General features: G+C 37.5%; 1 protein-coding gene across 1 annotated transcript; it reads right to left on the minus strand.

Annotated features, from left to right (window-relative positions):
- Positions 1-9,464: 9,464 nt before the first annotated feature.
- LOC125404960 (olfactory receptor 5G25-like) lies at positions 9,465-10,418 on the minus strand. Its single transcript, XM_048441264.3, has one exon. The coding sequence runs from the start codon at positions 10,416-10,418 to the stop codon at positions 9,465-9,467; it is 954 nt and encodes a 317-aa protein (XP_048297221.1).
- Between the last annotated feature and the right edge of the window lie 4,053 nt (positions 10,419-14,471).

Raw genomic sequence — 14,471 nt, forward strand, 5'->3', positions numbered from 1 at the left:
GTTTATGCATATGTTTCATCATGAATAATGTTTATAATGTATAAAAGAGTTTTACATTGATAAATCAAAGGTTAAAAGTAGTTAATTTGAAGGTCTCTGCAGTAACACAGGTAAATTCTAATTTAAAGAAGCGTGAACGTGACCTAAGAGGAAATATTTTGTGCATTTGAGTGAGTGACATCATGTCATTAATGCTTGCTGTAATTTCTATGTTTATCCATAAGTTACAAGAGGCTAAATCAGACTCTAGCAATTCTATTTGAGAGTGTATTCTAAGACGTCTGTGGAGGAGAGAGCAATGAGCAGCTAAGTCAATTGCAGAAAGTGAGAGGAGAGAATTCTCACTTGGGGAGAATTATTGCAAGGTGATAGTAATAAAAAGCAGTTTGGTATTAGATACCAATATCATGGTGGGTAATTGGATCTCAAAATAACTAGAGAGACAAGAGTCAGGCTCCTAAACTCTGATCCGGAGAGGGTATTTTGGAGTCTAATACATGGCAGAAGAAGCCATCACAGCTTCGTGATGAAAATCCAGCTGTTTAGCAGACTGATTACAGAAGACCATGTCATATTTGGAGATAAATAGACAAAAAAACCCAAAAACCATAGCAAAGACATTGCTGAATGTATTAAATATTTAAATATGGAAGATAAAACAACTAGGGGAAAATATGAACTTCTTTACAACAAGTGACATTATTAATAAAATTGCTGGCCAGACAGAGACAGAGAGAGGTAAGGACATTTATACGTAGCATAAATATCATTGTCTTGCCACTCAACCTTATGTCAAAGAAAAGTAATTTTTTGTTAGAAAAAAGAATCTTATAGATTATCAATGGGGAAAAAAACTTTAAAAGTTAACAGAGTACTGATGCCCTGTATCATTCGTTGCAGACAAAAATTAAAGCAATAAAATCAAATATCCAAAAAGTAGTTAATTTGGAAAATAAATGAGTAAACAATGAACATCAATGAGAGCATAAATCACCAAATATGTGAAAGAAAGTTAATCTTGTTTATAGTTCAATCAACTAAGGAAGAATAATTAATTGATCAATGCAGTATGTTCCAACTCATATGAAACATTACAAGATTTTTTTTTAAGTTAATGATTGATGAGTTCCTTGTTTGACTATATATTTAGCTGGTGTTGCTGATGATCCAATTCTAATCCATAAAGACTTTTGGTAGTTTCTATTGAAAATGATAATTTTACATGGGTTTCTCTTCAGAAAACTCTTTTAGATATTTATATCCCTTATACGTAAGTGCCAGTGCATACAATTTTACATATTGTAATAGTATGTGTAGAAAAAACAAAACATGGAGAAAATAACTCAAATACCTAGCACTATAAGGAAAGATCATTATTTTTTATAAATATTGCACAGTTTACAAAATGAATGATGTAGAACAATTTTATAGTGTTACAGTAACATAAAAATCAAATTGCAAATCATTTTGCTGTACTTATTAGATTTTCCAAAAGAGTAAAATTTTGTGTACAATTTGTGTAGAATTGTATGTACACAAATGTACATACATTTGTGTAGAATTTAGAGATGTTGAAAGAACACACATTTAACTAATGATATATTTAGCTGATTAACACACATTATACTGATTATTTTGTCAAGAATAGATTGACAGAAGCTTAGAGCTTTGTTCACCTACTTATGGATCCCAGTTCTATCGTCCTCTCTACTTCTAGGCTCAGTTTGCGTGCACCCTTTCACCTCATGACGGTCTACCGCTGTATTTTTCTAGTTTTATTAATTGGAGAATATAACCAGATTCTGTTCACTGGGGGCATGCTTGGATGCATGGCAACTACCTCGTAAACAAAAGTTAGTTATCTATCAGGAAGTAGGAATAAACCAGAAGCTGCTTCTCAAAATTTGTATGATTCTTGGCAGCAAACTGCTCCAGCTTGCTTTTGAATCCAAGACCCAAGTAAACTTCCTGCTTTGGCTCAAACGAGCTTCATCCTGTTTTGTATTGTTTTTCTTTTTTCACACCACTTTAACTTTTGAGTTTCACAATTTCTCCTGTATCATAAGCCACAGGACTGTTTGTGCTGACTGAATCCCTTTTCTGCTCTGACTACCTCTTGATGCTGTCAGCTTTCTGTCCTATTTGGGGTTTGGGCTGTACAGTATAGCTGGGATGGAATGTGTTGCTCGCACATCGAGAGAGCTTTAGCAGCATACTGTGCCTCTTATTGTGAATATAACTTGTGTGTTCTGTTCAAGCATGACCCTGAATCAGTTCTGAGTCAGTAAAAGCCCCTCCCATCATCACCCAAAATATGTCTTTTTACCCTTTCTGTTTCTTTCCTCCACTTCCTCTTATGATAATTCTCCCTTATTTTCTAGCATAGAATTTCACACACACACACACACACACACACACACACACACACACACACACACACACATACACACACACACACACAGAAGCAACAATCAAAGAAAGATGATTCCAGTCAATACTGGAAGGATCTGAGAAGAAAGGAAACATTGAGATGATAAGAACAAAACAAATTTCACAAATTTCAATTGCAGAGAAGAAAATGGGAAAAGAAAGCCCACTTAGTATTCCTTGTGATTGGCCAAGTTGACATTTAAAGAATTGGTTGACTTTTCACTTGACCTTTAACCCAGGCCAGTCTGACGATTTTTAAATTAATTGTTTATTTTATATCCTGACTGCCGCCTCCCCTTCCTGTTCTCTTCCCACTACTCCCTCATTTTCCCCTCAATCCACCCCTTCTCTTTAATTGCTCAGAAAGGAGCAAGACTCCCATGGCTTCTGCAAAGCATGGCTTATCAAGCTGCCATAAAACCAAGCAGCTCCCCCTGTATTCAGACGGGGCAAGGCAACCCAGCATGAGGAATAGGTTGTTGAGAGTCAGTCAAAGCACTGGGGACAGCCCCTGCCCCTATTGCCAGGAGTTCCACATATAGACCCAGTTACAACTGTCACATACATACAGAGGGCCTAGGAGGGACCTATGCATGCTCTCTGGTTGTTGGTCAGACTCTGAGTTTCCATGAGCCTGGCTAGTGTTTCAGTGGGTTTTCCTGTGAAGTTCCTGATCTCCCTCCCCTCCTGCTGAGTTTTCTACATTTCTCCCTTCCCTCTTCTTAGCTGTGGGTCTCTGCATCTGCCTGCATTTGTCATGGGATAAAGGCTCTCTGGTCTATTTACACTTGGGGAGTGGGGAGAAGTCAAGAATGAAGTGCTTTAGTTTTCAAAACTACACATATGGGCCTCTTTTTATTAGCAGTTTTTTATGTATTTTCTTTTTAAAAATTTTTTATTTCTTTATTTTTTGTTCATTTTACATTTGAACCACAGTTCTCCCTCCCATTCCTCTTCCCATCCTCTTTACTCCCGCCCACCCCAGACCAACTCCCACCCACTACTCCCAAAAGGTAAGTGATCCCATTGAGAGTCAAAAAAGCCTGGTATATTAAGTTGAAGCTGGATCAAGTCCCTCCCCACTGCATCAAGGCTGAGCACTGCATTCCACCATAAAGAACGAACACCAAAAGCTAGCACATACTCCATGGGTAGATCCTAGTCCCACTGCTAGGGGCCCCTCAAATAGACCAAGCTACATAGCTGTCACCCACAAGCAGAGGGCCTACTTTAGTCCCATGCAGGCTCCACAGCTGTCAGTCTAGAGTTCTTGATTCCCAAGGGTTCAGCTGTCTGTGTAGATTTCCCCATCATAATCTTGACCTCCCTTATTCATATAATCCTTTCTCCCTCTCTTCGACTGAATTTCCAGAGTTTGGGCTGGTGCTTGACTATGAATCTCTGTACTTAATTCCATCAGTTATTGGATGAAAGCTTTATGATGACAATTGGAGAAGTCATCAATTTGATTACAGGGAAAGGCCAGTTCAGTTACACTCTCCACTATTGCTTAGGGTCTTAGCTTGGGTAGGCCTTGTAGATTCCTGGGAATTTCCCTAGCACCAGGTTTCTCCCTAACCCCATAATAGTGCCTTCTGTCAAGATATCTCTTTGATTGCTCTCCCATCCTGTCCCTCTCCCTTCCTTACCTTGCAATTCCCTCATGTTCTCATCCCCCATTCCCTCACCTCTACTTCCCCGCACCCCCAGTTCACCCATGGTATCTCATCTAATTCTCCTTCCTAGGGTGAACCATGCATCCATCTTAGGGTCCTCCTAGTTACCTAGCTTCTTTGGGGCTCTGGGTCGTAGTCTCGTTATCCTTTGATTTACATCTACTATCCACTTACGAGTGAGTACATACTGTGTTTGTTTTTCTGGATACTTCATTCAGGATGATTTTTTTTCTAGTTTCATTTATTTGCCTAAAAATTTCATGATGTCATTGTTTTTTATTTTTTACAGCTGAGTAATACTCTATTGTGTAAATGCACCAATTTTTCTTTATCCATTCTTCAATTGAGAGACATCCAGGTTGTTTCCAGATTCTGGCTCTTATAAATAATGCTGCTACAAACATTGTTGAGCACATGTCCCTGTGATATGATTGACCTCTTTTGAGTATATGCCCAAGAGTGGTATCACTGGGTCTTGAGATTGAAAATTGATCCCCAATTTTCTGAGAAGTCACCATTCTGATTTCCAAAGCGGCTGTACAAGTTTGCACTCCCACCGGCAGTGGGGGAGTGTTCCCCTTACTCCACATTCTTTCCAACATAAGTTGTCATCAGCATTTTTTATCTTAGCCTTTCTGACAGGTATGCAATGGTATCTCAGAGTCATTTTGATTTGCATTTACTTGATTATTAAGAAGGCTAAGCAATTGCTTTAGTATTTTTCTGACATTTGAGATTCTTCTGCTGAAAATTCTGTTTAGATCTATACCCCATTTTTAAAATTAGATTATTTGATATTTTGATGTCTAGTTTGTTAAGTTCTTTGTATATTTTGGAGATCAGACATCTGTCAGATATGGGGATGCTGAAGATCTTTTCCCATTCTGCAGGCTGCCTTTTTGTCTCATTTACTGAGCCTTTTACATTACAGAAACTTTTCAGCTTCAGGAAGTCCCATTTATCATTGCTCTCAGTTTCTTTGGAACTAGTGTTATCTTTAGCAAGTATCTCCTGTGCCAGCGAGTTCAAGGCTACTTCTCACTTTCTCTTCTATTAGTTTCACTGTAACTGGATTTATGTTGAGGTCTTTGATCCACTTGACTTGAGTTTGTGCATGGTGATAGATATGGATCTATTTGTAATCTTTTAATGATTGACATCCAGTTGTGCCAGCACCATTAGCTGAAGATGCTTTTTTTTCCCCACTGTACAGTTTTGGTTTCCTTGTCAAAAAGCAGGTGTTCATAGATGTGTGAATTAATGTCAGAGTGTTCAATTTGATACTATTGATCCATGTGTCTATTTTTATGCCAATACTAAGCTGTTTTTATTACTATAGCTCTACAGTAGAGGTTGAAGTCAGAGATGGTGATGTCTCTAGAAGTTCCTTTATTATACAAGATTGCTTTGGCTATTCTGGCTTTTTATATTTTCATATGAAGTTGAGTATTGCTCTTTCAAGGTTGTGAAGAATCGTATTGAGATTTTGATAGGGATTGCACTGAATCTATAGATTGCTCCTGGTAAGATTGTCATTTTTATTTTGTTGATCCTACCTATCCATGAGCACTAGAGATCTTTTCATTTTCTGATATCTTCTTCAATTTCTTTCTTCAAAGACTTAAAGTTCTTGTCATAAAGATATTTCACTTGTTTGTTTAGAATTACCTCAAGATACTTTATATTTGTGCCTATTTTAAAGGGTGATATTTCTCTGATTTCTTTCTCAGCTCATTTATTGTTTTTACATAGGAAGGTGATAGACTTTTTCGAGTTAAACTTGTATTTACTGAAGGTGTTTATCAGCTGTAGGAGTTCCTGGGTAGAATTTTTGGGATCATTTATGTATATTATCATATCATCTGCAAATAGTGATTTTTTGAGTTCTTCCTTTCTAATTTATTTTCCCTTAATCTTATTTTCTTCTTTCTTTCTTTCTTTCTTTCTTTCTTTCTTTCTTTCTTTCTTTCTTTCTTTCTTTCTTTCTGGCTTTCAAGGCAGATTTTCTCAGTATCTCTGCAGCCTGTCCTGGAACTCCCACTGTAGACTAGGCTGGCTTCAAACTCATATATTTCTGCCTGCTTCTATCTCCCAAGTGCTGGGATTAAAGATGTGATTAGATTTAGAGTTGAATAGATATGGAGAGAGTGTATAGCCTTGTCTTACTCCTGATTTTAGTGGATTTGCTTTGAGTTTCTCTCCATTTAATGTGATGTTGGTTGTTAAAGGACTGTTTATCACTTGTAGTATTTTTAAGTATGTACCTTTGTATCCCTGATCTCTCCTAGATCTTTACCAAAAATGGATGTTGGATTTTGTCAAAGTTTTTTTTTTTTTTTTTTTTTTTAGCATCTAATGAGATAATCATTTTTTTCCCCTTCAGTTTGTTTACATGGTGGATTACATTGACAGATTTCTGTATGTTGAACCAAGCCTGCATCTCTGGAATGAGGCCTACTTGATCATAGTGGATGATTGTTCTTTGTTTCAATGTATCCTTGGATTTGATTTGCCAGTATTTTATCATAAATGTTCATTAGGAAGATTGGTCTGGAGTTCTTTTTAATTGTTGCATCTTTGTGTGGTTTGGTTATCAGGGTTACTGTAGCCTCATGAAAAGTATTTGGGAATGTTTTTTCTGTTTTTATTGTGTGGAACAATTTGAAGAGTATTGGTATTAGCTTTTCTTTGAAATTCTGGTAGAATTCTGCTCTGAAGCTATCTGGTCCTGGGTTTTCTTTAGGTTGAGAGACTTTCAATGCCTGTTTCTATTTCCTTAGGGTTTATAGGTCTATTTAAATTGTTTATCTGTTCTTGATGGATAGGAATGTGATACCTATCCAGAAAACTGTCCTTTTTACAGTTTTGTGGAGTAAAGGTTTTTGAAGTATGACCTGATGATTCTTCAGATTTCCTCTGTGTCTGTTGCTATATCCCCCCTTTTCTTTCTGATTTTGTTAATTTGAATATTTGTACCCTTCACAAATAACTATAGGCAACTGAGAAAAGAAGGAAGCAAGAGAGGTGGCCTTCCCCAGGAAATAACAAACTAATTGGATGTCTCATACCACAGGGTTAGCCCCCAAAATAGACACACAAGTCACATTATATGGTCTCAGCAGGTTGGATTTGGGAATATATATGTATGCATAAATACATATGTGCATTTAATAACAATTGATGATCAGAGTCCACAAATATTAAGGAGAGTTTGGAAGGACATACTGGAGAATTAGAGGGAAAAGAAAAGAAACGAAGAAATGTGATTAAAATATAACCTCAAAAACAAACAAACAACTTGGAGCTAAGGAAGAGAACTAGAGAACACTTGGGGCAGTTTATTTTTGTTCTTATCCATTTGTGTTCTTTTGATGTGGAATTCCCCTCTGTATGCTATGAATACCATTTGTTAATAAAGGATTGTCTTGGGCCTGCACAGGCAGAATAGAGCTAGGAGGGGAAAACTAATGCTGGGAGAAAGAAGGTGGAGTCAGAGAGAAGCCATGTAGCCCCTCCAGAGACAGATGCTTGAACTTTACTTGGTAAGCCACAGCCTCATGGTGATACACAGATTAAAGGAGATGGGTTAATTTAAGATATGAGCTAGCCATAAATATGCTTAAGCTATTGGTCAAACAGTATTGTAAATAATATGGTTTCTGTGTGATTATTTTGGGGCTGAGCATCTGGGAACAAACAAGTGGCCTCCTACAACATTCTCTGATTGCTGAAAACTGAATTATTGCTCCTATATTCTCCCAGAGACCAAAAGAAAAGACATTCTCTTTCTGATCTAACTTCCAAGGTCTTGAGAATGCTAGACCTGGGTTGTAAAACTTACCACATGATGGAAATATTTATTAGTGTGTTGAAAGAATCAAGAAAGAATGCAGTTTTGAGTTTACTAAAATAATTCTCTATGCAAACCTTCAAAGCCCTTTATTCCATGATAAATCAGTTTAAAGTTTAGTCAATGTGAACAGGCGTTCTTAGTAGAAAACATACATGATCAAATACAGCAAAAATGTGAGTTTTCCAAAGCAGTAACAGTATGGTTGTAGGAAAGTCCACAAGGCTTCTACCCTAATAAAGAACTGTAGGAAACTAAAGACTTCTTAGTGAAGAGCAAGAGAAAGAGTCTTTCCCAGGTAAAATCACATCAACTGGTTCTCCAATACCAAATGATCAGTACTGAAAATGTATATGTATATACAAGCCACATTATACAGATTGAGCATGCTGTATTTATGTATACAACAGCAATTAAAGAATCTGAAAGAGAGCAAGGAAGGGGGACACGGGTGTTTTGGAAGGGATAAAGGGAAGGGAGAAATGATGTAATTATATTATAATCTCAAAATATAAAATAATTTAATAATGTTTTGGGGATCATTGCTTCATAGAAGTAAAAAATCATTGTTATAAACAAATTAAAATGTATCCAAAAATGAAATAGTATTTACAATTGTACTGAAAGACAACATATTAGTTATCACTGTACTAAAAGATTATGCATTTTTTATCTTAGTTGTATAGATGCAAATGTATATTGGCACAATCTCCAAAACTACTTGTATAATATAAGTAGGGACTACAGTGTGTATACAATGTCTTTGTCAAATATCTACTCCAAGTATGAAAATACTTGTAAAAAGGGTTGTGTTTGCTTACTGCCTGATCAACCTCTTTATAGCTGTTTGAACAGCTTCAACATTAAGCATTTTGTCTTAGTTCAGTGAAGAGAGACCATAAACACAGCAACTCTTACTAAGGAAAACATGTAATTGGGGCTGGCTTACAGTTTCAGAGGTTTAGCATATCATCCTTATGGCAAGAAGCATCAGCATTCAGGCAGACATGGTGCTGGAGTAGGAGCTGAGAGTTCTATGTCTTTATCTCCAGGCAGAAGGATGAGACTGCCACACCAGGCTTTGCTTGAGCAAGTAAGACCTCAAAGCTCACCTCCACAGTGACATATTCCCTCCAACAAAGCAACACCTCCTCTAACAAGGCCACACTTCCTAATAGTGCTATTCCCTATGGGCCAAATACTCAAACACATTAGTCTATGGGGGTCATTCTTACTCAAAACCACGACACATTATGAATTATCCTATTATAGGAGATAATTTAGGAACTTGGCTACCTGTAAATCATAGCTGAAGTATGAATTTCATTGCTTATTAAGTTTTATTGTTTCAGAGCTTAATAGAGTCTGTTACTTTTAGTCACAAATCTTCAAAGTTTGGCTGAAGTTGAACATTCCATAATCCATACCTCTCAGTTTAAAGATCTCAGCTTCTTGTGCTTGAAAGGAAAAACTGAAGTGAGATAACTGTTATCCAATAATGCTTATATCTATAATATTTTATCTTGCAAGTTGTAGCAAAGTTGCTTTTCGAATGTCCTGATGAATGCTTCTTTGACTTCCTTATTTCTCAGGCTATAGATGAACGGGTTTAACATAGGGATAACAGTGGTGTAAAATAATGACACAACCTTATTGATATCCTGAGAAGAGCTGGTGTTTGGACACACATAGATAAAGAAGAGAGTCCCGTAAAGGATGGAGACAGCTGTCAGGTGTGAAGAGCAGGTGGAGAAGGCTTTGCGCCTCCCATCAGCAGAGTGGATTTTCAGGATAGTCGTGACAATGTAAATGTAGGACACCAAGATGATGATACCACTGAATACACCCAGGATCCCAGTCCAGATGAAAAGCAAAAGTTTATTTGCCTGCGTATCTGCACATGCCATTGATAAAACAGGAAGAAGATCACAGAAAAAGTGATTGATGAGATTTGGACCACAATAGGGCAGGAGAAAGGCAAATGTTATATGTACCGTGGTGCTTATAAGGGCTATGCCATAAGGCCCTATTACTAGTAGCACACAGACCGTCTGGGACATAACGAGTGTATATAGTAAAGGCTTACAGATGGCAACATACCTATCGTATGCCATGGAGGCCAGGAGGAAACATTCCGTCACTACAAACTGGCCGAATAAGCAAAGCTGGACAGCACAACCTAGGAAGGAGATCACTTTTCTCTCCACAAAGATGTCAGACAACATCTTAGGACTGATGACCGAAGAGGAGCAGGCATCCACAAGGGACAAGTGGCTGAGCAAGAAGTACATGGGGATGTGGAGTCGAGTGTCCAGGCGAATGAGAATGGCCATTCCCAGGTTCCCCAGAAGCGTGACAAGATAAACACAGAGAAATAGCAGGAAGAGGAGAATTTGGAGCTGGAAGGAGCTGGTCAATCCCATGAGGAAGAACTCCGTCACTACAGTTTGATTTCTGTGCATTCTTCTGGATCAATCTATTATGAGAAAGACAGAATTTTGCTTTTGTCTGGGTAAATTCACAATTAAAGTTTAATTTTTGTTAACTAGAGTTTTACCCTTTGTCTTCCTGATAGTTCTTAGAGCTGCCTTTTCCAGGGCTTGGGCACCTCTGAGCCAGTAAAAAATATCACTGGGGTCTTTGATTTCTTCATTTTTTTAATGAATGAAAATTTCAGACCTCTTGCAAACCCTAAAATGGCTCCCTTAATTAAGATATTTACTTCCCTGCTCCCATATCCACCCTTCCTCCATCCCACCCATCCCATTCCCCCAAGCTATCCCGAATCCCCCCCTTCTTCCTTCTCTCTACCCATTTCCTCTTACATCCACCCCCACATCCCTGTGCATCCAAGTTTTGCCTGGCAATCTTGTCTGCTTTCAATATCCAGGAGGATAACTATATGATTTTCTTTGGGTTCACCTTCTTATTTAGCTTCTCTAGGATCATGAATTATAGGCTCATTGTCCTTTAATTATGGCTAGAATCCACTTATGAGTGAGTACATACCATATTCCTCTTTTTGGGTCTGGGTTACCTCACTCAGTAAAGCGTTTTCTATTTCCATCTAAATACTGATTGTTGACAGGATCTTTGGAGAGAGAAGTGAATGATTTAAGAATAAAAACAAACATTTCATCTTCATCCCAGAGAAATAATTTATATCCACATAGTAAACCATACATAATAGTTTACTGAAGCCTCATCTTCAGTAGCCAAGAATTTGAAACAGACAAAATTCTCCTAAATTAGTGAAATACTCAAGCATGATACAGGCAACAACATGAGTGGATATTTAAAGCATTTCACTGATTTGAAAGAAGTCAGGTTTGTTAAAATTAGGGAAAGATTACCAAGGACATAACTACATCCCCTTTGCTTTCTAAGCACCTGTGTGTTTTTCTAACTGAAGCACTTATTTAGCAAGGATGACATCACTTGGAGAAGCAGGAGAAGATAGAACAGTGCAGTAAAACTAGGAAAGAGGAACGTGCAGTTGAAACGATCATAGCTATTACAAAAATTGTACAAAAATCTAATGAGAGCTCACCAAGGCCAGCTGAACTGGAACTGAATGAGCATGTGATCAAACTGGATTCTCTGAATGTGGCTGACATGGGGGCTGACTGAGAAGCCATTGATAATGGCACTGGGACTTGTTTCTTCTGCATGTACTGGTTTTTTGGGATCCTAGTCTGTTTGGATGCTCACCTTCCTAGACCTGGAGGGAGGGGGGAGGAACTTGGACTTCCCACAGGGCAGGAAACCCTGACTACTCTTAGGACTGGAGAAGCAGGAGGAGAGGGAGTGGGGGGAGCGGGAGGGTATTGGGAGGAGGGCAGGAAGTGAAAATTTTTATAAATAAATAAATGAAAAAAATTGTACAAAAACAACCTCAGGATGTGCTATGACCTCAGTGTGTACTACTTGAAAGTATCAGCATGTATCCGACTGGTGTTCTTTCTGGCAGGAAAAGTGGGATATACTGAAAGCTGTAAATAAGGCAAACCTTCAATACTTTCCAGTTTCAAAGGCAATGGGAGGTGAGAAAACCCTGGGATGAGTTTGTCTAAGGTTGATCAGAAAATCTCTAAGTATTAAAAATGCTTCAACATCTTTATACTTTCTAGGTATCGAAACTCACTTCTGGTTACTTATATCTTTCATTCTTAAATCAAGAGGTCAGAAATAAAGGATTTTGTGTGCCACTGTTAAAGTTACAGGAAAAGACTGAGGCAAATGAGAACACACAGAACTGTGTACCAGATAATTGCCCCGTTAAACAAAGATGTTAAAATGCCTACAATTTTATATGATAATTATTATACTTTTAACTCTGTGTTCAACTTGAAATGCTGCATGAAATGATATTCTGGTTGTATAAAAGTTTATTAGACTTTATGCTTCCCAGGCTCACCTCAGCCACTGAGCTAACTGAGCTTTTAAATAAGCTGATTCAGATGTGTGTTTTTATATAAATATAACTAAAGGAACATTGAATGAGTGAATAAATTAGATTTCATTGAAAACAAGACTTCTCAGCTCTGACATTAAATTACACAATAAACCTTTCTACATATTGCACTATCTGTATGACAACTCCCACACTCCTACCTCGACAGCAATCACATTATCGTGTGTATTCAAGCTATGCTATTTGAAGTAAAAGACATAGGTGGAATAACCAACCAATGCCTATTTACTTTTCATAGTGCGGTGGTATTTTCTTTCTGCTATAACAAATAAAGCTTGCGTGAAGATCAGAGAAGCAGAGCAGTTAGCCACTAGTTCTTACCTCAGGCCAAAGGGGTGATTCGTTCCAACAAATCCTCAGACTGAAAACTGAGTTCCTGTCTCTTCCTGCTTTATATTTCTCTCTCCACCCAACTATCTATCCCTGTCTCCCCTCCCTTGTGTTGGAATTACAGATGTGTGATCCCAAGTGCTAGGATCAAAGGTATGAGATCTGTTTCTCTTTTAGACTGATTCTGTCTCAAGTAGCTTAGGGTGGCCTTGAACTCACAGAGAAATACCTCCCAAGTGCTGGTATTAAAGGTCTGTGCCACCACCGCTTGGGTCTCTACGGTTAACTGTGTCTAGCTCCACACTCTGATCCGCAGGCAAGCTTTATTTGTTAGATCACAAACAAAATATCACCACACACGGTTACCTTATAAATGATATTTTTCCAGGTCTCTGACTTCAATTTAGTTACCTGGCCCCTGAAGGCATCAGTTATGTATGTATCAATTAATACACATTTCAGAAGAAGTTTGCCACATAACCATCTGCTAATGTAATAATGAAGTATCTAATTTATAGTTTATATGAGATCAACTTACCTTGGAAATTACACCTGTTGTCTTTCCTGGTTATCCAGAAGTATAAATTCTATATCATAGCATCCCGAAGCTGATCTTTAGTAATATGTTCGCTGATTTAATTTTGTACAGTATGTAGAAAAGTGTTTTCTAAACACTGGGAATAATTGGTGTCAACTCCCTCAAGGAATCAGAATCCCAGGAGATAAGGTCTCTGAGGGAAATGTTAACAAATTTTTATTACTAGATTTATTAGGCTCTAGCTCATAAATAAAAGTTGCATAGATGGAGATTGAGATAGCTCATCATTAGAACACATGTGCAGGCCAGATTCATTCCCCAGTGTGCTCGCACAAAAGTCTACATACAATAGGATATTTTGGCATAAGTGTAAATTGCGAAAATGTTCCATGAATCTAATTAACATGACATCTATGCTCTTAGACAATTTCTTGTATATAAAATATTATTAACTAGAGTCAATTTGATGTACAAAAGATCTAATGTAGCAGAATTACTGTTTTTGGAAAATAATATTGAAGACTGAGTCAAATTGAAGTGTCTAAAATAAAACCCTTACTTCTATTGCTAGAAGTATTCTCCATCCCACTGGCCCCCAGACTGGCTTTTCTCCACCTGCCTATTCCTGAAGCTGATTATGAATAGCCATTCTGAGGCTTACTATTACTTACATACTCTTTGGTTTAGTAGCTCAGGCTTCTTACTAATTAACTCTGACATCTTAGGTTAACCCATTTCTATTATTTTATATTTTACCATGAAACTCATGGTTTGTTACCTTACATCTTGCTTCCTTGGTGGCTGCTGACATCTGCCTGACTCTGCCTTCTTTCTCCCTGCATTCACTTTAGTTTTTCTGCCTAACTATATTCTACTCTGCTATAGATCAAAGTAGCTTCTTTATTAACCAATGGTGATAAAACATATTCACAGCATACAGAGGGAAATCCCACATTATACCTCCAACATGTAACGTATGCATTTTCTATAGATAGAATTTTAAAATAAAGACAATATTTTTAAAAACTTGATTTAAATGTGCAGGAGCAATTACTAGAGACTGAGAGGGCTGGAAGAACTGTCAGATGTTGAAGGACAGGTATTAAAACACAGATAGATAGAAAATAATATGTTCTGATATTCTTCAGCTTTGTAATATCTTGCCTATTTAAG

Source organism: Myodes glareolus, chromosome 6 (assembly GCF_982192425.1).
Source record: "Myodes glareolus chromosome 6, mMyoGla1.1, whole genome shotgun sequence".
In the NCBI taxonomy this organism is placed as follows: Eukaryota; Metazoa; Chordata; class Mammalia; order Rodentia; family Cricetidae; genus Myodes; species Myodes glareolus.